Source organism: Impatiens glandulifera, chromosome 5 (assembly GCF_907164915.1).
Source record: "Impatiens glandulifera chromosome 5, dImpGla2.1, whole genome shotgun sequence".
Classification (NCBI taxonomy): Eukaryota; Viridiplantae; Streptophyta; class Magnoliopsida; order Ericales; family Balsaminaceae; genus Impatiens; species Impatiens glandulifera.
In genome coordinates this window covers 51,849,796-51,876,231 of record NC_061866.1, presented here as the reverse complement: position 1 = coordinate 51,876,231, position 26,436 = coordinate 51,849,796, and the positions used below count along the sequence as shown (strand labels likewise).

At 31.0% G+C, this 26,436-nt stretch overlaps 5 protein-coding genes across 5 annotated transcripts; 3 read left to right on the top strand and 2 right to left on the bottom strand.

Annotated features, from left to right (window-relative positions):
• The first annotated feature begins 16 nt into the window (after window positions 1-16).
• LOC124937570 (BTB/POZ domain-containing protein POB1-like) lies at window positions 17-6,767 on the top strand. The gene is made up of 6 exons (XM_047477855.1): window positions 17-371; window positions 1,163-1,288; window positions 1,428-1,549; window positions 1,639-1,702; window positions 2,454-2,733; window positions 5,672-6,767. The coding sequence occupies exons 1-6, from the start codon at window positions 131-133 to the stop codon at window positions 6,477-6,479; spliced, it is 1,641 nt and encodes a 546-aa protein (XP_047333811.1). The 5' UTR covers window positions 17-130; the 3' UTR covers window positions 6,480-6,767.
• A 123-nt stretch (window positions 6,768-6,890) lies between these two features.
• LOC124937571 (GDSL esterase/lipase At4g01130) lies at window positions 6,891-8,459 on the bottom strand. The gene is made up of 5 exons (XM_047477856.1): window positions 8,143-8,459; window positions 7,869-8,078; window positions 7,641-7,798; window positions 7,294-7,564; window positions 6,891-7,211 (listed from the first exon to the last, which is right to left on the bottom strand). The coding sequence occupies exons 1-5, from the start codon at window positions 8,378-8,380 to the stop codon at window positions 6,943-6,945; spliced, it is 1,146 nt and encodes a 381-aa protein (XP_047333812.1). The 5' UTR covers window positions 8,381-8,459; the 3' UTR covers window positions 6,891-6,942.
• Window positions 8,460-12,326: 3,867 nt separating this feature from the next.
• Window positions 12,327-14,051, top strand: LOC124937822 (putative glucose-6-phosphate 1-epimerase). Its single transcript, XM_047478151.1, has 8 exons — window positions 12,327-12,493; window positions 12,570-12,644; window positions 12,716-12,772; window positions 12,855-13,027; window positions 13,109-13,243; window positions 13,306-13,408; window positions 13,496-13,595; window positions 13,671-14,051. The coding sequence occupies exons 1-8, from the start codon at window positions 12,398-12,400 to the stop codon at window positions 13,877-13,879; spliced, it is 948 nt and encodes a 315-aa protein (XP_047334107.1). The 5' UTR covers window positions 12,327-12,397; the 3' UTR covers window positions 13,880-14,051.
• On the bottom strand, window positions 13,965-17,686 carry LOC124937821 (mitochondrial adenine nucleotide transporter ADNT1). Its single transcript, XM_047478150.1, has 8 exons — window positions 17,338-17,686; window positions 16,803-16,851; window positions 16,296-16,459; window positions 16,001-16,038; window positions 15,408-15,520; window positions 15,214-15,327; window positions 14,794-15,138; window positions 13,965-14,464 (listed from the first exon to the last, which is right to left on the bottom strand). Exons 1-8 carry the CDS (start codon window positions 17,493-17,495, stop codon window positions 14,381-14,383), a joined length of 1,065 nt encoding a protein of 354 aa, XP_047334106.1. The 5' UTR covers window positions 17,496-17,686; the 3' UTR covers window positions 13,965-14,380.
• Window positions 17,687-22,378: 4,692 nt separating this feature from the next.
• LOC124937535 (hydroquinone glucosyltransferase-like) lies at window positions 22,379-23,969 on the top strand. Its single transcript, XM_047477810.1, has one exon. It carries the CDS (start codon window positions 22,423-22,425, stop codon window positions 23,851-23,853), a length of 1,431 nt encoding a protein of 476 aa, XP_047333766.1. The 5' UTR covers window positions 22,379-22,422; the 3' UTR covers window positions 23,854-23,969.
• Window positions 23,970-26,436: the final 2,467 nt, after the last annotated feature.

Sequence of the window (26,436 nt, the reverse complement as noted above, 5' to 3'; positions counted from 1 at the left end):
TTAATACATATTTTTATCCCCCTTTTCGAATGCTTCTTATCCAGAGGTGTTCTTCGGATAATTAGGGTTTCTACAAATTCTTTCTTTGTTCTTCTGCTAGTTTTGATCTTAGAGAGAGAGAGAGGGGGGTATGTGGGAAACGAACCTCGATTTGTTTGATCCAAGGTCATCAATGGAATCTGAATGTTCGCCAACAGGCGCTAGCGATTTTGGGTTTGCCTTTAACGACAGTAATTTTTCCGATAGGGTTCTTCGAATTGAAATCATGGTTGATCCGGCGGAGACTAGGTCTGGTGGAGAGGGTTGTCATAGCCTAGCCGATTGGGCTAGGCAACGGAAAAGGAGGAGAGAAGACTTGAAGAAAGACGTTGGTATGTGCTTTAATCCTTTTTTTTTCTTTTTCTTTCTTGTTCTGCGTATGTGGTACCTTCAAACTTATAATCACGGTCTCCTCTCCTTATGGCATCTTCTGTTTTATTTGATCCAAAGATGTTTTTTTTTGTTGTTGAAAAGATTGTGCATGGTCGTTCTTTTTCTTGTTGATGATGAATGTTTGGGTTCTAGGATTTTTTTTCTTTCTTATATTTATGTTTGTAACTAGGGTCTAGGATTTAGATGATGGGTTCCGGAAGAGACTGAAAAACCTCAAACTATTGACATATATTGGCAGTAAACTTGTTCCAAGAAGAACTCTTTCAGCAAAAGAGAATTCAATTTTTTTTACCGGGATAATTGTATGCATTTATGAGATATGGGTGTTTTTGTTGACAAATTTTCAGCTTGACATGCAAGGTCATTTTTCACCATGGATGGGGGTTGCTGTTCAAATTTTGAAACCCCCTTCATGCGAAGAATGGTAAATCGGCATGTTGGAATTTTCTTCTGTGGCCTGTACTTTCCTAGATGATAGGTTGAATATTAGGGATTCATATAGGATGTGGTCAGTCATAATTTTAATCCTAGTCGAAAAGCCTTGAATGGTTACAACATTATGTGTTAGATTAACAAACTCTAAATATAGGGTGGGTTCATACAACTGATCTGACTAATGTAAATATATTTGGATTTATTTGTTGACTAGAATTGGCTTCCTAACTTGCTGTCATGGATCATTGTTACTTTGCTGAAGTTAAATGGATTTAATTCACATGTTTGCTTGCAGATGTGGACAATGCGGAGTGTCATGTGGAGGAGATTTTGAATTCTACCCAACCTGATATTGATGAAGTGGTTAAATGTCAAAATGAGGATGATGAAGCTGCTGCAATGGTTGAAGAATCAGCTTCAGGTTCAGTGATGTCTTATATAACCTGGAATACAAACCAAATTGAAAACTTGTTGTCATTTTCACTTCAGTACAATTTTGTAACTATATGTTAAGTTTCATAAGTTGACTGAGAAATTCTCATGTGTTATTGCTTTTGCAGGAGATGAAGCTTCAAATAGTAACGATTCAAACTGGAGCATGGATTCTTCCACAGTTCTCAGAGTTCAATCCTTACACATCAGTTCTCCAATTTTGGCTGCAAAAAGTCCATTCTTTTATAAGGTGAAGATCACGAATTTAATTTGGTTTCTCCCAGATTTTCATTCTGAATATTGCGGATCTATGTCTGATTTCCTTAATTGTTTCTACAGCTCTTCTCAAATGGAATGAGAGAATCAGAACAACGATATGTAAACATTAGGATCCATGCCTCAGGTACAGTTTGAAGTCTCAAACTCGTGAAATCAATTCTATTAAACAAATCCTATTCTGAAGTATATCCTTTATTTTAGGTGACTACTCCACATGTAACATCAAATTTTTACAGTTGTCTCTCTAAGATGCATGTGTCACAAAGCATCGTATCACATGCTGTATTGCATAAGTGTAATAATGGTAGTGACATAAGAAATGAATTTGTCTGATGTTGTGTCACATGGTGATTTATGCATCTATATATTTGTTGGCCAACTGACTAATAAGGTGATCATCTATTTTAGGAGTTACATATATTTATTACCTCTGGGTCCATTTTTGAGTGAATCAAGAGAAAAGTGGAGGATTAACAATATATATTAAAATAAAGAGAACTATTATTTTGCCTGCATTTGGTTATATAAACAGCTTAACTGAAAAATTGGCGTGGGGACATGATGAAAACAACTTTTCCTGGGAAAAATTCTGTTTTTTCGGCAGGATGGCTAGATAAGACTACTAGGAATTATCATTTATAAACATCTAATATTTGAGACTGAGGTCCTTTTTTCTTGCTAACAAAATTCTAGAATGATTTAATATTCTGTACATTCTTTTCTTTATAGCATTGTCTTCCTTAGTAATGAACCATTGTATTAAGGAAGACAGTTAATGTATTGATATATAAAGAGCTAATTTGTGGCTATTCCTTGTTCCCATACAGTATGAACAAGGTCTTAAATTGACATTTCGTGATTTTTTTGTGGTGCAGAGGAAGTTGCACTTATGGATCTCCTGAATTTCATGTACAGTAATACCTTAACGACGAACACTGCTCCTGCTTTGTTGGATGTGCTGATGGCGGCAGACAAGTTTGAAGTGGCTTCTTGCATGAGGTATTGCAGCAGATTATTGCGGAATTTGCCCATGACTCCAGAATCGGCTCTCCTTTATCTCGAGCTTCCATCCAATATCCTAATGGCTGAAGCTGTTCTTCCTTTGACTGATGCAGCCAAACAGTTCCTTGCTGCTCGTTACAAGGATTTCACCAAGTAAGTAATTATATTCTGGTTTTTAAAAATATATAATTGCGTCCTCTCAAACACAAATACTTTTTTCTCCTCAAGGTTGTTTGTTTTTTGGAGTAGTGACTTTTGATTATAATCGGAAGTGTTTTTGTTATGTAAATTATTTATAAAATACTAATTAAAATTAAGAAGATAAAATATATTGATAATTAGTATTATTCAATTATTAGGTCATAATAAATTGAAATTAAGTGTCAAAATAAGACCAGTTGCAAATGTAATTTCTACAAGACCCTTTCTTCACTCCTTGGTAGGAACCCAAAGGGAAGGATGAAAAACAATTTATCTAATGAAGAAATTTTATGGAAAGAGGGATCCACCTAAGAACATGCTTCTACTTCCCTTTTTTTGGAAGAAGAGGATCCCGACAAAATCAATAAAACGGAAGAGTGATCCGGGTGAATGGAAAGGAGAAGACAAAGGATGAATTTCACTTTCAAGGGACATGCTATAAAATAGCCCAATTCATGAACCTTCTTATTTGGATAGGGATCAAGAAATTAAAAATAATTCTGGTTAGAAACCCCTTAATTAATACCCAAAAAATACACTTGAGTATAAAATCAAGTTTTGGTGTTCCCTTTTAGCATTAGCCATCTAAATTACAATTATACCTTGGTAATAGTGAATTGATATCATATAATAATTTCTATTGTAGAAATACATCCTCATATTGGCCATTATTTAGCTGTCCTTGAAACCCTAATTAATTACAAAAAAAATATTAAAGGCCAACAAATCATTCCTAATAGACTATATCTGTAAGCTCATAGTATGCCGGGAGTTTTTTAATAAGAAAAATACTCTCTAAGCCTTTCCTTCCTAAATGTTCAAAGAAGTTTTAATATTATGTTTTTGGGATCAAATCATTTATGGTACACAAAGAGATTGGAATATGACTGGTTCCACAAAAACTTTTACAAATATCAATCTGTCAATTGCATATGACAAATGATAATCAATCTGTCAATTGCATATGACAAATGATAATCAATTTGCACCTTTGGCTTTTGTTATATAGTGATAAGCAACAATGAATGACCAAAAATATTATTGCCTTGTCCTTGGATTTGTTTAACATCAATGATATGGATGATAGCTGCAGTGCAGATAGTTCAATAGAATGATAAATAAGAGATGTTTTTTCGGAGATGGGCAAATATTATTGTTTAGTATAACCTACATTGGCATTCAATCTGCTTGGGTGGGTGCTAGGTCTGGTAAATGTAATACCTACACTTGATTTTTTTATTTCAGCTTCTTGATGTGCAAATGTGAACTGACTGAGAACTATTTCCTTGTTCCGGCATTCTGACCAGTAAATCTAGTCAGTTTCTGAGAAAACTGTATACTTAGTATTATAAATGGATAAAAACAAAATGTGTCTTAATATTTAGTTTTAAATTGGGTCAAATGGCAAAATGACGGAATCTAAACTATTATATTAAATGATAAATGGCCTCAATGCCTCCCTAGAAATCCAAAACGGTACTTATAAGTTTTCAATATCTCAAAATGGACCCATCTAGTGATGGAAAATTTAACCGATAATTTTATTTTTGTTAGGTGAATATTAATTATATTTTATTTTGTGATGCCATGCCACTCTTGTAGTTTAGTTTTCTTCCTCTATCTCGCCTCCAGTATTATATTATCAAACTCTCCTCACCCACAGCTACTGCAAAGTCTAGCTAAGAACCCATATTGTTTCCCGCTTTGTCACCATCAGTTTCTTTCTCTCTTATGGTTTTTGTGGCGAACAAACCTATATTCCTTGAGGCTTGCAGGAGCTGCTGGCTGTCTTGCAGTAGTATTTATGGATTGACAGTTCACACACAAGTCAGCAATTAAGATAGCATAAAGAGTTTTTTCTTGGGTCATTTTCATTAATTTGCCAAAATCCAAGGTCTGACTGGGCTAATGATGAACAAGATACATGTAATATATTTTCTGAGTGAACCCAAAATCATGATTTTTTTTGTAAGTGTAGCTCAATGGGATGGTGAATTTGATATTCCCAAGCACAATGTTTTTCCAACCAAACTGCCGACACAATCTGAAAGTTGGAAACACCGTGATGAATTGAAGTGAAAGATCCCTCACAGTGAAGATCCAAAGTCACATCCTTGTCATTTTGTGGACAATTTGCATGACAACAGATTCATGATAAACCCTGAATACTTTTCCAGGATGGAAGGATGTTTGGTTTGCTCAAGAAGGAACTCTGCATTATGGAACTAAGCATACGTAGGAGACCACTATAGAAATGAACAATCCAACAGAAATCATGCTAATGTTGCACAAAACGCCCAGTGTTCAAATCCTCGATCACCACAAGTGATTGTCTTAATGATAAATTCCAGTGTCCTCTCTTTCTTTCTCTCTCTCTCTCTCTCCCCCTCGTAATTGTCTTTTCTGCATATACTAGAGAAAATGTTATCACAAAACTCATAAAATGAACCACTACTTTTGTCAAGGCAAATGATTCTTGAAAAGAGCCAAGTTTGATAATTCCACAACAATGACCAAAATATCCTTATTATTTAATAATTTAAAATGTTATAAAATATAAAGTAAGGTATTTCAGTTGATTATTTGTAATGAGATCTAAAATTTGATGTTTGATGGGATAGTGAATTATTTGGAAATAATCCCACATCAAACAAGTTCTAAGTCTCTTTGTTAGCATGTGAAATTGGTGCCCTTGCTTTATTATTGCATTTTCAAGTCAAATAGTTGTACACGACCATCAATTGCTATTTCTCAAGTTATTGTTTTATGAGTATATCAAGTTGTAATGTCCTGTTTACAAACAAAATGAGCCAATGCTTTACAGTTCATTTTGATACTTTAGTGGGCTTGGGTGGGTTTTGACTGTAAATGCACTCACACTCATGAGCAGGTACCAAGAAGAGGTCATGAACTTGCCTCTAGCCGGAATAGAGGCAATTCTCTCTAGCGACGATCTCCAGGTGGCATCAGAAGATGCAGTCTACGATTTTGTACTTAAATGGGCGAGATCCCAATACCCAAAACTTGAGGATCGTAGAGAAGTACTCGGATCTCCTCTAGTCCGCTGTATCCGCTTCCCTTACATGACATGCAGAAAGCTAAAGAAGGTTTTAACCTGCAACGATTTCGAACACGAGCTAGCATCAAAAGTTGTTCTAGAAGCTCTCTTTTTCAAGGCAGAAGCGCCTCATCGTCAGAGAACTCTTGCAGCTGAAGAATTGTCCAGCCGTCGATTCATCGAGCGAGCGTACAAATACAGACCTGTTAAGGTAGTGGAGTTTGAGCTTCCACATCAGCAGTGCGTTGTATACCTTGATCTGAAACGAGAGGAATGTGTAAATCTTTTTCCTTCAGGTCGTTTGTACTCGCAGGCTTTCCATCTTGGGGGACAAGGGTTCTTTCTCTCTGCTCATTGCAATATGGACCAGCAGAGCTCGTTTCATTGCTTTGGGCTTTTTCTGGGGATGCAGGAAAAAGGGATGGTTACTTTTGCGGTTGACTATGAATTTGCTGCGAGATCGAAGCCTACGGACGAGTATATGAGTAAATATAAAGGTACTTATACCTTCACGGGAGGGAAGGCGGTTGGGTATAGGAACTTGTTTGCGATGCCTTGGACTTCGTTTATAGCGGAGGATAGTCCTTACTTTATTAATGGAGTACTTCATCTTAGGGCTGAGCTCACTATAAAACAGTGAGTGGTGGATACGACATCATTAAAGGTAATGAAAAAGGGTTTTAAAAAAAACCCACCTTGTAGAAGAAAAAAGTTATTTCCACAAAATGTTGCTGCTGACAAATGATGTCTGCTTCAGTTTCAGGATTGTTATTGTTGTTGTTGCCCAGGACAGAACAGGAAATATTAAAAAAATTGTATGTAAAATTGTTGGTCTCATTCGCTTAGGGTTTCACTTGCATTTTCAATATGTTGTACAAAATGGGCCTCGTTTCAGAATTTTAATTTTGAGGTATTAATATTTGGCCATTGATTCTAATTTAAGTCTACTGAATTTAAGGGTCGGTTTATGAAATGGTTGATCGAAATATACATAATTTAGTTAAACTCGTATGAACCAACTAAACATGTGCGTTTTGATGTAAAACTGAACTGGTTTGAATTATCCAACCCATGGTGCAAATCTTCCATAATGTTTAAAATTTTTAGACAATAGGCTGGAGATCACAAAGTTTGTTCATTGCGAAAGGAGGCTCAAAGATCGAGCCGCTCAATATAGCTTGTGTCACAATCTTGTTGGTTATATCCGTCGCATGAATCCCATCAAAGCTCACATAGTTTTGCGGGTCTCCACATGCTCTGGCCGTTATAGTCCTTCCATTTATCGTCTTATGATTTCCACAATAACATTTTCCATCGAAATTCCAAATCCCACCTCCATATCCACAACACGCTTTTATCCCATGCTTCAATCCTATAACAAAACAAATATGAGAAACATTATTATCACCAATTCAAGTGAAAAAAGTCTTGATTTTTACTAAAAGCACGCTCACCATGAGAAGTAGGATGTTGAAAGAGGTCGAGAAGAACCGAGTGCACATCTACATATATAATATTAGCATCCGGGATTTGTTTTCTAGTTTCATTCAACGCCTTCTTCAACATCTCGTTATACTCTACAACTCCCTCGTTCATCGATTTCATGCAGCCGTACTCATCCACGTCAGAGTTTTCATGAGGAATCTGAGCTAGCATCGAAGGATAACATCCAACCGGTGCAAGATTAAGGATCATGAATGTTCTTCCACCCATGATATATAATTCCTAAAACAAAACACATTTCTCAAAAAAAAAAAAAAAAAAAAACACAGTAAGAAAAAGAAACAGAGAATATCACAACCTTAATAGACCAATCAATTGTGCCAATTACTTTGGGCATAACATCCTTAAGAACTCTATCAAGACCATTTCCAATATCAGATGTAAAATCATTCTGGCCTATATAAAACGTGTAAAGAGATTTCGCGAAAGTGTCGGGTGCAGGAAGTTCCTTCGATCCTGAAAAATGAAAACCAGTTCGATCTTACACATGTTTATAAGAAAACAGAGCAAAAAATGAAGTAAATACCTTTGGAGTGGAACTCAATAGCCAAAGCCTTGAACTGTTTCATTTGATTGATTTGAATGGCCAAAGAAAAAGGGCTAATTCCAGTTACAAATAAGGAAGTATTTGGAATGAGAACAGTTGATGCTAAAGTTGCAAAATTTGCTCCATTTGTAAAGTTTGAACCAATTGATTTTAAATATGGACTGATAAAAGGTAAACCAATACCCTGTGCTGTTAAAAACCAAATTTATCAAATTCACAATCAAATTTATTAATTAGTTAAATTTGATTTTACCTAAGAAATCAATGATCACCCTTCCATCGGTGGCTCTGCCAACAGGTTTGTTGAAATAGGTCATTCCAAAAGGCGAGTTTTGAGCCGGGAAGGCAGACCAAAACCCACCTGTGTCTGTATTTGAATCGCCAAAGTTATAAATAGCTTTGAATTCACATTTCGATTCAATCAGATGGCGGCCATAGACGAACAGTAACAACAACAACAACAACAAGATTTGGAGCTTCGAGACAGTCATAATCTGGAAAAGGATGAATTAGAGAAGATTGAAAAAAATATGCAGAAAATTATCTCAATTGATAATAGGATAACCTGCATAAATCTTTCAGCCGACAAGGAGATATGGTGTTGATTTGATTTGAGTAGGGATGGTAAGAAGAAGACAAATCAAATGTTACATTAAATCTATGTTATATTTGAATTAGTTATTTGGGTTTGATCGAATTAGAATTATCTAAATTATTTAAATAATAATATGTAATTTTATTATTTTAATTTTTACTAAATATTACTTGGAATGAGTGATCCATAATTTTTTTTTTCATAATAATATTTTTTAAAATTCAGTAAATTAAAGAGTTAATTAAAAATATAATTAGAGAAATGATTTTAATAAAAATAAATTAAAAAATAGACTTTTAATTATATCATCTTAAAATTGGGAAATGATAGAGAGTAGAAAAGAATTTACAAAAATATGTAGGAAAATGATGTATCATCATTTCATTTCATTGGATTGAAAATTTTAAAATTCTTTCTTATTATTACATTTTCAATCCAGTGAAGGGATGACACATCATTTCACTACATATTTCTATCAATTTCCCGCTTCTTTTTAAAATTATTATAGATACAAAATTATATTATTGAAATAAATTAGTTTAATGATGATTTTTTAATTGAATTAAGTGGTTTATGCTATACAAAGAAGAGAAAATATATATTAAATAATAATTAAAAAGAAATAAATAAAAAAATAAACATATTAATTAATTGATATAAATATATTAATAAAACCATATATAATCAGATCCAAATTCAATCTACTCACTTTAACGGTAGATGATTTGGGTTTTATTAATCCAATCAATTTAGATTTTTAATATTTTCTTTCCATCTTTCTAATTTTGAATTAAAGTTATATAAAATAAGATTTTATTTTCACTACTAATTTATTATAAATAAAACATTTATATTACTAATTGAATGACAATATCACTTTTTTTTCTTAAACTAATTATTATATATATATATATATATATTAAAAGTTAATGAATATTAAAAATGATAAATATTATTTAAACACAACGATAAAAATGACATGAAAAAAAATGTTACTCAATAAATTATCGAGCAACGAGTAGAGATTTTTGGATGAAGGAGAACACGTAGAGCGGTAGAAAGAGTGATAGGCGCTTTATTTATTATGTTTTTATATATATACGTGACTTGTCATTAAATTAGTGATATAAATATTTTTTAATAAATTAAAAAAAAGACAAAAATATTGTTTGGAATCAATATAAAGATTCAAATTTTAAGGTTTAAAAAAAGTGTTCTGAAATTTTAAGAACCACAATTTAACTATTCAGTCATTGTTTGAATTACAAATTGATTGTTTTTACCCATTTTGCTTACCCATAGTAGGCCTCATATATTCAAATAAAAATTGAACTATTTAAAAAAAATTAGTATAGATTTTGAGAATTTTTACTTTTTATAAATATACTTAAAATATATTAATATGTAATAATAAAAATAAAATAAAAATTATTTGTATTAATAAATTAAATTATTATGATGCATGAGAAGAAGTGAGTCATTTTCATGAGACTGCCAAGTGGCAAGGCTGTGCTGACGTGTCCAGCCATATCATTTTAAAGTCATCATCTTTTTGTCTCACCATGTGACCGCTTTCTTCTCCTATTTCCAAGACCTTTGTCTCCATTTACAAGTGTTCATCTTCTTCTTTTATTTCTTTTTCCTTTTTTTAATAAACTTAAATTAAATTATTACAATTTTATTCGTAAAAGACTTATATCCACTTTTAAAATACAATAGACTCAACTTTATTATAAAAATGTTATAAAAGTATTACAATAATTTTCTCACATACAACTTATAAGGAAATCATGATCTTAAAGTAAAAACTTGTTTTTCTAAAATGTCCGACTACACATTTAAATAAAGTTAAATTAGGTTAATATCTTATTCAAAACTCTCATAGAGTTTCTAAAATATTTTTACTATTTTTTTTAATTATAATTCCATAACAATTGATTTAATTTCTTTTTATGTTAAATCTTATTTACTAATATCAAGATTTTACACAAATATATATAGTTTCATTTGATTGAATATACTATTTCATTGTACATAAATATACTATAGTTGTAATATTGTAAATTCATTTTCAACCGGACATACAACGACGTCATATAAGTTGACATTAAATAAAGAGCGCTCTTTATAAGGATTAAACGACTTCCCTTAGAAATCATCTTATATTTTTAAATTAAAAGCTTCATCTCCATCTTATTCATGATGATCGGATCCCAAGAGAACTTTAGAGCTTTAGCCCCTAGAGGAAGCCCGAGATACGTAAACAGAAAAACACCAATTTTAAATCCTAAAATAATGTCAATCTAATCATTTCCTCGACAAAAATAAATTAGAGAAATAGATATCGAATTTACCTAAATTAACACGCAGTCCCGAGCACGTTCCAAATAACCAAAGAATATCACGAAGGTGTTTGACATTTTTTTAGTAACCTGAATCATGCAAATAGTGTCATTTGCAAACAATAAGTGAGACATAACTAGAGAACAGATCGTCTCGCACCGTACTCCACCCCACGAAATATACCTACATTTTCGGTAAACAATATTATTCTAAAAATTTCTTTCATAACCATAACAATAACAAATATGAAAGGGAAAAGATGTTATCTTGCCTTATACCCCTTAACTCTAGAAGAAACGTTAAGAGCTCCCATTCACCATAAATAATAGATAATTTTGTTGTCAATGTATATAAAAAAGTAACGTGTCAATCAAATCAATTAGTGACATGAATATTAAAAAATATTTGTATTAATAAATTAAGATATGGGATTAATAATTATTAATAAAAATGCATGAGAAGAAGTGAGTCATTTTCATGAGACTGCCATGTGGCAAGTATGTGCTGACGTGTCCAGCCATATCATTTTAAAGTCATCATCTCTCTTGAAATTCTGTCTCGCCATGTGACTGTTTTTTCCTCGTATTTCCCAAGACCTTTTGTCTTCATTTTTTTTTCAAATAAAACTCTATTCTTCGTGTCCACATAATAATAAAACTCCTATTTTTATTTTTTAATAATTTTCGGATTCCGTGTCCTAAATTTCAGTAAAATAATAATAATTATTATTATTATTATTAATGAAGATCATCATCATCATCCATCATTCAGTCCCCTTCACCAAATTCCTACCATGGCTTCTCTCCCTCTTCCGTACACAAAATCCTCATTTGCCATGCACAGCATTTACTTCTTCTGATCTTTAAAATCTCTCTCTTTCTCTCTCTATATCTTTCTCTCTCTATATATACATATATATAATGTATCTATCTCCCTCTCCATCAGGCCACCGCATTCTTGTAATGGGTTTGTTTCTTTATCAGATTTAAGGTCATCTTCTGAGCATGAATCTATCTATCTATCTATCTCTTGTTGTTTCAAACGTCTGTTTAATTAATTAATAAACAAGTATGCTCCTTCTTACCGTTTTCTAATTACTAATTAATGTTTGCTTTAAGGATTTCTGCTTTTAATTATATATATTTCAGATTGCAATTTGGGTTTAGGATTTAGGAATCGAAAGAGGAGGATATAATGAAAGATTTCTTTCATCTTCTTGATTCTTCTTCATCTCTGCATTATATTTGCTTTTAAGCTATTAATATCCCACCCACCTTCTGTTTGTTAAAAGGACTAAATGGGTAGTGGTTTCTAGATCTAATCAATGTTAATTTGGAAAAAGAAAATATTTTTATTGTTTTGGTAGGTTGGGTTTTGAACTAGAATCACGAGATTACAAGTATTTCACATGAAAGTTGCTTATCAATTGACACGTTATCAGATACCCATGTCTACTACTGACCTTATTTAAGAACCTTTCTTCTTCTTCCTCTTCTTGTTCCAAGATTAGATCATAAAAGAGTAGTGTTAGCAAGCAAGCAAGACAAGACAAGACAGAAAGAAAAGATTAATGGGGCAAGGTAAAGAAGGAATCGAAATTACAAAAGATTGGAATGGTATTGATCAAATCCTCATTCGTAACCCACATGGAGCTTCTTCAGTCAGAGTATATATCCCATCTTCCTCTTTTCTTTTATTTTACCTCAATTTCAGACATTATTTTTTACTTCATTTTCCTTTAGGTTTGCTTGAATGGAGGTCAAGTTACCTCATGGAGGAATGAACAAGGAGAAGAACTCCTTTTCACTAGCAGCAAGGTATGAATTATTGAATGTTTATTAAACAGTTTTTTTTTATCTTGATTCACCCTTTTCTTATACATATATAGGCCATCTTTAAGCCTCCAAAAGCGATAAGAGGAGGAATTTCGATATGTTTTCCACAGGTTTTTTTATGTTGATCATCTCATTTCGATACAATTACATAGAGCTTATTAGATGGTTTTAATAACAACAAACATGGTGCAGTTTGGAAACTGCAGTTCACTTGAGCAACATGGATTTATAAGGAACAAGGTTTGGAGCTATGAAGGAAATAATGCTCCTCCTCTTAGCTCTAATGTTTTTTCTCCACATGGAAAATCGTTTATCGATTTGATTCTGAAACCATCTGAAGAAGATCTCAAGTTCTGGCCGCATGCGTATGTATATGTTACATGATCAAATCCTAAACCAATTTAAATAAAATTTGTGACTAAATTGATGTTTTGCTGTTGGTTTAGTTTCGAGTTTCGACAAAGGGTTGCTATTGCTTTGGATGGAAAACTTACATTGATATCGCGCGTTAGAAATGTTGATCCAAAACCGTTTAGTTTCTCGTGTGCTTATCATACTTATTTGTCGGTGTCTGACATAAGGTAAGTTATTGAATAGTATAATCTTTTGTCAAATTGGTTTTATAATAAATCTGTTTTTACAGTGAAGTAAGGATAGAAGGATTGGAGACTCTCGACTACCTCGATAATCTATCACACCGAGAGCGGTTCACAGAACAAGGAGATGCAATCACTTTTGAGTCCGAGGTATTTGTTTCCTGTTTTCTTTAGTCAAAACAAAAGATTGATTAGAAAATTAACCTTGTGTTTCTTTGTTTCCTTCTTGTTTTCAAGATGGATCGAGTTTACCTCGGTTCTCCAAATGTTATAGCTGTTCTTGATCATGAAAGGAAACGAACATATGTAATAAAAAAGGAAGGACTGCCCGACATAGGTAAACATTCTACATTTCCTATATATAGACTTTAACTTTTCTTTTCACTTAATCAATCAATGAATTGCGGTATAGGGGTGTGGAATCCATGGGAGAAGAAATCGAAAGCAATGACAGACTTTGGAGATGAAGAATACAAACAAATGCTTTGTGTGGATGCTGCTGTTGTCGAGAAACCTATCACTTTGAAACCGGGGGAAGAATGGACCGGTAGGCTCGATCTAGTTGTTGTTCCGTCGAGTTTTTGCAGCGAGGCTCTGGGATCTCTCAACCGACGACTTTAGTTTAAAATGTTAAAAACTCATTAGTTATATTTACTACTAAGTAAATAAATTAGGGCTGCTAAAGATATCATCATTTAAACATTTCACATGTGGATGGAATAACAGTGCAGTCTAGAGATGCTTCTAAATATGTAATTTCTTAGTTTTCTTAAAACAACAGTAGATGAAATAACCGAAGAAGAGATAATTGAATCAAATCAAATCTTTTCTTTTATCCAAAAGAAACAAACAATCACTAGTGTGTTTAAAGAATTTGTTGCGCTTATTGGTAAGTAAAATAAAGCCTTCATATAATAAATAGCACAGAAAATGTTTTGCATTCGCCAAACCCTAAACCTAAAGCAGGAATATCCAACCGCCATCATCTCTCACCTCTGCGACTCTTCTCTTTCGAGAAGAGACGAGGATGTCAACGACCACTTTGTTTCCTTTCTATCAGGTCTGCTACCAAGGAAAAAAAACTCAAAAGACCTTCCAAAGGTTTTGAAATCTGTCGATTAATTAATCTGAGATCCTAATCTCAACTCCCAAGAGAACCTTAATTTGCTCATACGTCACAAAAGCAATCGCTATCGATGGAACTACCTGAAAAGAAAATGTAAACAATCTCATCACAATTTGGACCTTATTTGATGTAGGGTTATTTGAAAATAATATGGGTTTCTTAAAGCAGCCCTTGTTTGATAGTTTGGTATTTTGATGGATAATTTGAATAATGGAGAAATTGACATGAGATTACTAAAACAATCCGATTCCCATTATCAATTACTTCATCAAATCATAGTCTAAAATACCAAAATAACTTTAATTTTTATAATATTTTAATCATTTAACCCAAATAATCCACATTTTCATCAAACAAGCTCTTAGTTTTGTTGGCAGAGTTGCAAAATCGAAAGAAAAAAGAGACTGACCTTGACTGAATTGGGGACCAAACCCTTGTACAAGGCTCGGAAACCTTCATAACGGACAGTCTTCCTGAAAGCATCAACCATGCCGGTGTATTCAAGTGGAGCCTTGCTCCTTCCATCACCCGTAACAATAGAAGATGCATGACTCCAACCAACCATCTGCATTCTACGACGAATCACATCAAGAGGATAAGCAATTGTTTGACCTACAGTTCCTGCAGCAGCTCCACACGCAAGCCTAGTTGTTACACTCAACTCAGAGTCTTCAACAAGCCCAAACGGTTTTTTCTTTATCAACCAGTCCTTGAGAGATTCATACACAGCAAAGTTCAGCCCCACATATGGAACCTGCAAAAGATGAAGTGAAGCTTAGTTATTAAGATCAATCTGCAGGAATTCAATGAACCAAAAAATAAAACTTACAACACCAATAACTGAAGGAAGCCAGCCTTTATACAACGCCCGTGGGCCCTCCTCCCGAAGAACAGTTGACAGAGCATGGGTGATTCCTCTATACTGAAAAGGAGAGTTTTCTGTCTGCAAAGTCAAAATAAAAATTAGAAAAAACGAGGATTAATTATCAGATGGGTAACAATCCTACAAAAGATTCATATTACCTGTACTGTCAGTCTTCCACGAACCATATCCATCGGGTAGGTTGCAGACATGGCAATTATTCCAGCGCAAGCTCCAGCTCCAAGACGCAGGAGAGGAGTTAACTGAGCATCATCTGCAGAAATAAGATGACAGTTGGTTTTCAAATACATACAATGCTATTATAAAAACATTCAAAGACTAGAGCTTCTTGAGTCTGTGGAAGTTCTTTAATCTTGTTTGATGAAAAAAAAGTTATTTATTTTGGTCAAATGACAAAAATATTCTTAGTTTTATTTCATGTTTTGGGATAGATAAACCACATCCAACAAGCCATAGGTTTTTAGAATAAATATTAAATTGTATTAACTTAAAAAACAGATGAACATACATATAGCCCCAAAGAAAACCCTAGAAACTATGGTTTTCAATTACTATCATTAAGGTGTGTGGTGGTATCCATTAACTAGAGAATATACAATCAAATATCTTAATTACCACCAAATATTGTTGACTCCACCTATCTCGAAATAAAATCTTAAGGAAACAACAGCCCATCATTAAACTCAAGAAGAAGAAAATAACTGCTTAAAAGAAAAGAAACACATATACATACCATTTCCAGTTTGCCTCCTGTATAGTAATAATATACCCCTGTAACATCATAAGCTCATCATTAAACGCATGATGTGAATAGTCAGTCAGGTGAAAGAAGAAAGAGATACATTATTATATATATATAGATGCACAGGAGACGACAGGAAGATGTCAATATAAGCAAACATATGAAAAGTACAGTCATATTTTAGGACAAATCAATTATCCACTGACATTCGAAAGCCAGATTTGGATCATCTAGAAAGAAACAAATATAGATCAAGACGATGAAATTATATTAGGAGGTGTCATACTTGGAAGCTTGTTCATAGCTGAAGAACTTGACTGCTGAGTTTGGTACTATACGAGCACAATTGGTGCCATTGCCCTTGAACAATCCTCTTATACCTTCAGCTCTCCAAATGTATTTCAGGCCTTGAATTGTACCATTGTACTTGATGTTATGTGGATTTTGCACCTGCATGACATTCAGATGACTGCTTAAAGCAACAAGAGAGTCAATTAAGTCCACAATTATACAAGAAATTCAGAAAACAATTTAGATCCTCCGCATAACTGACATTTAACCCAAAAAAAATCTCCGTAAAAATGAACATAAAAAAACTAGTTACTTGAATCTTCTGTTCCTATAACCCAGTACCTAATGGCCCTTGAGATACAGTTAAACTACAACTTAATCAAACATAACAAAACAAGAATGAGAATTACAAACTTGTTGTCAACAATGGTAAAGTCATCTGGTTTCTCATGACAAACAATAAATAACTTTTTTTTTTCCTTGGCAAAGAAGGGGCGGCTACCTGTAACAATATCTTCATACGTTCTAAGGGGGCCACAGCAGTTCGTGACCTGAAAAATAAGTAAAGATGTGGGTAAGTATCACAATAAGACACACAAAAGCAAGAGTTCTTTTCTCATGCAGAAAACTACAGGTTATGAGCTAGGACCATAATGCAATGATCAATGCCCTGTTATCTTTAATAATTTAACTTAGCAAGCTGGTTAAGGCTTGCATCCCACAGTTTGGAAAAGATCAAATGTAGAAATGATACAGTCACCCAAGTTCAACTGTTATCAAATCACAAGATCAACCTATTATAAGAAACTGGAGTAAGTATTAGCAGATATATACATAGAGAATGTCAATTCATATCAAGGATTCGTCAAGTTAAATGCTTTCTCCATCTCTTACAACTTAGAACTGAGAAGGACCCTTTGACAAAAGAATACAAATTTATAAATCTGGATCATTTCTAGGGAAAATCATGCATTGATATTATGAATTTGGAGATCGAGAAAGGGGAATGAAGAAATGAAAGATGAAAGAATACATACACGCCGCCGGCAACACCTCCAGCTATGAGAGATTTGCAGATGCTAAGAACCTCATAAGAAGGGGCTTTGACTCCTTCTCTAGCAAGCTTAGCCTCTTCAGCAAGATTAACGAATTGGGATACAGCTGATTCCCCGGTCTTCACATCCTCCGATGCCATGTAAAGAAATCAAACAGAGAAAGAAGCAGGAAAAAGATCGATCCTTGAAATTAAGATCACTGAAGAGTGACTACAAACCAGCATTAACAACTCCCTTTTACGGCCGGTCGGAAGGGAGTGTTGGCGGCGGCTTTCGAAGAAGAGATGGATTGGAGAGTGCGGCACAAAGTTTCAATCTTTTTTTTTATTATTATTATAATTGACGACGGACGATGATCTGATGCTGTTAATTACAGTTCTCGCTTTACCTAACCCCCTTCACACGTAGGACCATTTTTTTATGTTTTGTTTTTTAGGGTTTTTTTTTAGACCACAAAAATTAGGTGTTTTAATTATGTGGTTTGCTTGTTTTGTTGGGTAAGATGTCCAGTTAAAAATAGACATAGAGGATGAAAAATGGAATTTTATCGTAACATATAAAAATTATAAAAAATAAGATTGAATTTACACCACCTTATATCCTGGTTAATTTATGGTTAACTTAGTATTTATGTGACATTTATAAATAAATAAATAAAATATTTATATCTTTAAATAAGCAATAAGAGGTGGATATTCACCCTAAGGTTTTGGGTTTGAGCCCGCATTAAATTCAGCAACTAATTAAAATGTTAAGTGTGTTTGCGGACTACATACTTAATTCGTTGTCTCATTTTTTATTTTATTTTTTAAAATAAAGTCTATAAAATTTGAGGTAAAAGTCAGAATTTTTAATGGTTCCTAATAAAATGTCAACAAATAATTTATTTTTTATTACTAACTCGATGTAATCTTTACTTTAATTAATATTGTTTTTAGTATAAATTTAATATGAAATGTTTTGTCTTGTAAACAAATTTATTTTTACAAATATATATATTACATTTAAATTTCAATAGCTCTCTTTTTAGTTTTCATTAATGTTTTATTAAATATATATTGATAATTTCTTTTTGTTTTGAGGAAGATTCAACTTTTGTTGGTGGGTAGAAAAAATGTTATATATTATTTTGAAATGAAATATTTCAAGTTTAATGACATTAAAATGGATTTTATATGGGCCTGTCAAATAGGCCCAAACAGTGTAAGGTGTATTGATTATTCTTGACATGGGTGGGCCTGACAAAATAAAAGTTGATTCTAATAATCGGGATCTATGGCCCAAATTCACTTCCTACAGCCTATCATTATCTTTTATAGATTACATTACAAGGAAAAAATCAAGAGGTGAAGAGTCGGGTAACCCGTGATCGTGGAATGGGTTAGGCACGTTTGGTTGCGAATTGTAGTCAACTGAAGCATTGTTAAATGATATTGACAGAAAACAGCTTACTTATTATAGTAGTATTATTTTTTAATTTAAAAAGTTATAAAAAAAAAAATTAAAGTAATGATATTCACTCTAATTTATGGCAATTTTATTATAATTGCGTTCATGGACAAATCCATAAATTAGAGTTATGGTTAATTTAATTTTTTGGTGGACTTAAAATTATAAGAGAAATTTATGGATAAAAAAGTACATATATTGTGAGTTTTTTTTAATCATATAAACAATAATAAATTAAATAAAAAAATGAAAAATTAAGAATGATGTCACATTGTTATCGTAAAAATTAAAATTGGGTTGAAAACCACCTAATACTTTTAATAGATCCTCTCCCTGGCTGTGTTTAAATTTATTTATTTAAAATTGCGAAATTGAAGGAAGAAATGGAATATGAATAACTTTTCATCAAGTAATTACTTTGAAAAAAAATGTGAGGAATTTTTTTAGTTATTCTGATGCGAGATTTCATGTATTTTTTTTTTTACATTCACTCTTAATTCCAAATTAAATAATACAAAAAAAATAAAGAATATATGATTGTAGTTTAAAATTAATATGATTTGTCTTTTATGAACAAATGCATTTAAAGATATGGATCAAGGTTGAGTGTACAAACTGGTTTTTAGCCTTTTAGAATAATTGAGAAATGTGGTCCCTAAATTTGTAAAGCACCATCTAGAGGTTGTAGCAAAATTAGTGATTGTGAAAAAGACACGTTGTTATGAATATGGTTCTATTTAACCATCTTTTTTGTGTGTTTATTTCTCGTTTTTAGAGTTTTTCAAATAAAATTAACTATTCAATGAAATTCACACTCCTCTAATACTCATTATGCGAATATAGTTCATCTTATAACTACTATCTTTAAGAAATTGTCATCACTTTGGATGTGTTTCTAATCTTTTTCAATAATAACATAGGTTCAGTATAGTCTCGTAATGTAAATATTTTCTAACTTTTTTAAAAACATGTAAATAAGAAAATAATTTATTCAAAGCTAATACTATACTATATTAATCATATAAATCAATTAATCTTATTATTAAAGTTGAAATAAGTATTATAAAATCGACCCTAAAATAAGGCAAACTAGATGATTAGTGCACCCAACCCCTTTTCGGATTTATTTTAATAAATATGTATAATTTTTTAACACTATAATATTATATATCTTATCATTTTCTTACCAAATGCAACAAATTAAAAAAATAATAATAAACTAGAGTAGTCTAGTGTTTTCCAATTGTCGGGACAAATTGCTCCCTCTTAGGATATCATATTTTTTTTAAACCTTGCAATTAGGTTATTTATTTCTTACCAATCTCATAATCTTTTATCATTTTGTTATTCTTTGTATTGTATTTGTATACTTATTGATAGATATATGTTATTTTTATAGCACAAAAAATTTCCACTTAAAAGAATATTAAAAAAAAAGGAAGCAAATTTCAACTAAAACTGTTAACTGTTGGTACAAACTAACAGTTTTAGGGAAAACTGTTAGGTGTTTACTTTTAAAATATGTCATAATATATGTATTTTGATTTAATTAGTTTACCAAGTCCCAGTTTTCATGGTTTTAGTCAGAATATAATATTTTTGAATATAGTTAACTTTTATTTGTATAAGTTAGATGTTAGCTAACCCAAAACTCCGTTTATATTTGGTGGCACTAATTATTTATCATTTAAATTATCTTAGTAGATTATATTTAGTTTATAATAAATAAATGTAAATGATTTTTTTTACTAATATACCAAATTTCTAAATATTCTAATTAAAAATGTTTAAAATAGACTTACTTCCCTAACATTTTATGAGTTAGAAGTTTTTTTTAATAATAATAATTAATGAGAAACCAACATATAATAAAATCAAGACTATAAATTAATATGGTCCATTCAATTTAACACGTGAGAATTGAACATACTCTTGTTATTACAAATATCCTAGTGGTCGGACAAAATATTTTACTAATAAAATAATATGTGATTGAAATACTTTAAAATTCTAAAATCTTTTATTTTTATTGATTTTGAGCTTATTTACAAAAAAAAAATAATAATAATAATATAATATCCAGAAACACTTTTATTTTGTTTTTAAATTTAAAAAATTAATATGATCCATACAAACAAACATAGCCCTTATTTTAGTTTACAACATTTTAAATAAGGATTAAATTTATATCATATGATCTATGAGATGATTATTTTTACTTGATTTAAATTAATAGATAATTTTGTCATGAAACACAATTATCACAATAAACCATGCTTTCAACATAGTGTAATCGATCTACACTGTTGTATTTGTTAAGTTTATTCTTGTAATTAAGTATTTTGTATACATATTTTATTTACAACTTCTTATTGTATCATAAATAAAACTATACTAATTATTATATTTATTTAAAATTATCTATTTATTTTCATATCTGATTATTTAAGTGTAAAAAGTTATTTTTGAAAATTAAGGGATATTATTCTAGCTTTCAATATTAAAAACACAAAATAATAAAATGATAAGGGAGAAACTTTAGAAAATAAATCTAAGAGATAATAACAGTCAATATATTATTGATAAAATAAAAAATAAATTACTTCCCTTATCAGTTCTCAATAAAAATGATAGAGAATTTAGAAAATAGAAGGGTAAATGAATGATATTTCCTCTCCCGTTTCGGTTAGTTTTATCATACTAGTACATAAAAAAATTAAAATAATAATTTATTTTTGTATATAAACGTCAATTTATGTGTGGGATAATGACAATAATGAGTAAAATTGAATAATCCCAAATTATATTTCCTATAATAATAATAATAATAATAATAATAATAATAATAATAATAATAATAATAATGTAAAAAGATGGATAATGATTAGAGTAGAAGGAGTGGAGGAGAGGATCCACTTTACTCTTTGGCCTCGATTTGATATTTGGTTACGAAATAAAACCCTGTTTTTATTTTAAAATCCAACAATTCTATCACAAATTTAATCAATCATCTTAATAATTAAAATATAAAATTATCTTTTATTTAAATATTTTATTTCATATTATTAAAATTAATATATCTAATATCTATTTTATTATATTATAAAATTTATTTTCATATAAACTAAATTAAGAAATTATTTCATTTAAAAAAAAATATAAAAATTATATTAAATAAAAATAATTAATTAATAAAATCGTGTTTATTATAAATTTTAATATATATATATATATAATATTTATTTTACTACATTTAAAAAATTAATTTAATATAAATACAACTATAACCTATCCTATTATCTAATACAACATTTAAATTTTAAATAATTTAAATAAATAAATAACTCTATTAAAAAAATAAAATTAAATATATTTAAATAAAAAATATTAATTAATTTATAAATATATCAAATTTAAATTTTTATTTCTATATTAATAAAAGTTAATATTAACTCATATATAGTATTTTAATATAAATTAAAATATTTCAAAAAATATTGTAGGGTTATTCCAAAAAAACCCAAACATAAATCAGTTCTATATAATCAGGTCGTAGGACCTGTAAATAATTCACCACAATCTCCATTCTTCTCTCTCAAAAACGCTGCTGCGACGACGATGGCTGCTATAACGCCCCACTTAGCTATGGCGCCTTCGGTAGGGATGGGTCATCTCATTCCCCAAGTCGAAATCGCCAAACGCCTGGTCCAGCTACACGGTTTTTCAATCACCTTCCTAGTTCCCGGCGACGGTCCTCCAACCACATCCCAGAAACTATTCCTCGATTCCCTCCCACAAAACATGGATTATATCCTTCTCCCTTCCGTCAGTTTGGCAGATCTCCCGCCCGAAACAAGAGTTGAATCTCGAATCTGTCTAATCAATTCCCGATCCATTCCCCACCTCAAACAATCTCTAATCGAACTAAAAGCCCGGAAACCCGTCGTCGCGTTTATCACAGATCTGTTCGGAACAGAGGGTTTTCATATCGCAGAAGAACTCAATCTTCCGGCTTATCTCTTTTTCCCTTCCACTGCTATGGTTCTTTCTCTCTTCCTCTATCTACCTCAGTTAGACAGTGAAGTCAGTTGCGAGTTCAGAGACATGGACGAACCTGTTCGAATTCCGGGTTGTGTACCCATCCACGGTAGCCTTCTCCTTGACCCGTTTCAAGATCGGAAGGACGATGTTTACAAGCATTTCCTCGACCAGGTGAAACGGTTCAGAATGGCAAAGGGTATTCTGGTTAACTCCTTTGATGAACTGGAATCCGGAGCTCTGAAAGCTCTCCAGGAACCTGAACCGGGTAACTATAAGCCACCCGTTTACCCTGTCGGCCCGCTGATTCAGATCGGTTCATCTGGTTCTAGTGCGGAAGAAGATAAGACAGGTTGTCTTGATTTCCTAAACGCCCAACCCGATTCTTCAGTTCTCTTCGTATCATTCGGAAGCGGCGGAACGCTGAGTTACGATCAGTTCATTGAGTTAGCGTTGGGTTTGGAACTCAGCGGACAGAGGTTCATTTGGGTTATCAGATCCCCAAGCGATACGAGTGACGCGGCGTACTTAAACGGCGGGAAAAGCGATAACCCATTAGCGTTCCTTCCAGATGGGTATTTAGATCGGGTTAAAGAACGCGGTTTTCTTGTTCCATCATGGGCTCCTCAAGCTGAGATCCTTGAACATGGGTCAACGGGTGGGTTTTTAACTCACTGCGGTTGGAATTCGATTCTTGAGAGCGTTGCGAATGGCGTTGCGTTGATCGCTTGGCCGTTGTATGCTGAACAGAAGATGAACGCGGTGACTGTGACGAATGTTTTGAAGGTGGCGTTGAGGCCGAAAGCTAATGAAGTGGGTGTGGTGGAGAAAGAAGAGATTGGTCGGGTTGTGAAAAGTTTGATTGAAGGGGAAGAAGGAAAGGAATGTCGCGATCGAATGATGGAGCTTAAGGCGGCGACTATGAAAACGCTGCGTTCTGATGGATCGTCGGCGAAAGCTCTAGATAAAGTTGCTGATGAATGGAAGAGTTTGTTTACTCAATTAAATTAGAGTTATTAAGGTTGTGTTTGATTCATTTCTTTTTGTTGTAATTCCTTGTTTCAATGTTTTAACTATTCACCTTTGCTTGCCAAACTGAATCCAAATAATTACTAGTTGAGTGTTTCTTTGTTTTGTTTTTTTAGTTTCAATCCAAATATAAACTTATTTAAGATTTATAAGATTCAATTAAAAAAAAATGATCAACGAAAAGATGAACGAAAGAAAGTCAAACGTGGTATCACATGTGAGTAGAAGATATAAATTTTTCAAAATGTTCCGAAACGCTTATTTCAGGTCTCGAAATGGCTTCATAATATTCCGAAATTAATGGTTTGGGGACTCGAAATCAGCGTTTTCGGGACGTGGGGACAACCTAACAGACCACGTCGAATTCGTGAACTTGTTTTCGTTGAATCTTTCGTTGAGTTTATCATTCCCCAAATTAAAATAAGTTATGAAATGTAAAATGTTTTTAGATTGTAAAAATTTGAGGTTAAATGATAACAAGTAAACATAACGAGAAATCCTTAAATAATGAGAAGCTGGAATTTGGTTTCATGTTTTGTCGCATATTTTTAAAAGACATCAAATTCTCCTTCTATATCTTTACTCTAATGACCCATCAAAATCAAAAGTTAGGAATATTGTTCGAAGATAAAAAAAAAAAAATTGGAAGAAAAAATTTCATCCAACTATATAAAATATATATAAAAAAAATAGTCAATCTCTAAAGTAAAAAAAGTAATCGATGGGGCAAAAACAAAATGACTTTTAACACTTTTATAGGATTCTTAAAAATAGAAACAAGAAATTAGATTTGTCAATAAAACAAAATATAAAAATAGAATTGTCATTATATAAGTGAAATAACTTATAAAATATTGTATATGATTTAATTTTATATACTAAAAAACAAGACAATATACATTTTTAATTCTAATGAATAATGATTACCCACTTTAAATCTTGACTAGTTGTTATGATTGCAATATACAATTTTTTTTACTGATCCTCATTCTATTTTAATTATTTTTTATTTAATAGACTAAATCAGATTATCAGACAGTTGTAATTTAAAAAATATTGTCATTTGTCGAAAAGAGAAAAATTAATGTAAAGATTTTTTTAATAGTAAATGGTCAACTTAGAATGTGAATATCATTAATATAAATACTAAAACATTAATGTTTGTGTAACGCTCTAGAAAATCTAATATTATTAAATAATGAAATTATAGTTAGTACGAATTTGAACTAACATTATTGTTAAGATTTACTTCATTTCAGTAATTATTAAACTATTAGATTGTGGAATGGTTGTTGGGTAATTTGATTATTAAAAAAATATGTAATTATTAAATAAGTACTATTCTTAAAATAATTTGATTTTGAGGGTAAAGGAGTATTTTCATGTCTACAGAAATCTCGCCAAAAGTATTTAAAATTATCCCACATTTTATATCTTTTTTAATTTAACCTAATGAAAATTTATATAATTCAATTACAACTTTTATATCAAATAATTTTTTATTTTTTACTTTGTCTTGTTCAAATTAAGGTCTTGTAATGATCTGAACTATCTAAATAACTCGATTATTTAAATAACTCGATTATTTAAATAATTTGGTTTGATATTAGGTTATAAAAAAATGTATTGTTTGTAAAAAAATAAAACATATTAATGTTTATAAAATTTATTTATTTAAAAAATAAATTGATTAATTTGATTGATGAAAATATTGATAAAAAATAATGAATTTTTTAAATAAGTAATGAGTTATTCAAATAACCTTATTAAAGTTGTGGAGTCTAAAATTATTTAAAATAAATTTGTTTAAAGTTGTAAAAATACTAGTTAAAATTATTTAAATAAAAAATAAAATGCATTAATATATATAATAAGATAAACAAAATATTTTAATTTATAATTTATTAATAAATTAATAAATAAGAAGATATAAATTATTTTAAGACTGTTCAAATAACTCTTATGAAACTGGCGGATCTTTCACAACTATTAATATATATAATAAGTTAAACAAAATATTTTAATTTATAATTTATTAATAAAATAATAAATAAGAAAATATAAATCATTTTAAAACTATTCAATGTAATCTTTCACAACTAACCTACCAAATAAAAATTTATTCTATTTCTCTTTTAAATAATAAAATAAGAAACATAATAATATTTAAGAAAAAAATACAAAATATCTATTTCCAACCAAAGATATGCAATGATTCACGAAATTAATGATAGAGTTCTGTTTGCTTGATGTTATTTGTTTTCAAACATTAAATTACATAAATTATCATTAAAATATTCTTACTATATTTTTATAATATTTAAATTTTAAATATAAAAAATATTACTATAATTTAACTAATTAAAACTAATATATATATATATATATTTAAAAATAACTAACAAAAATCTTAAATAATTCAACATCAAATCAAACAAGCTATTAATACTAATATATAGTTCCTATCATTTCTTTATTCCCTTCAAGCAGTCATGCATACAAAAAAAAAAAAAAAAGATAAATAAATAAAATAAATCTTACACCCATGTTGTCAAAATAAAAAAC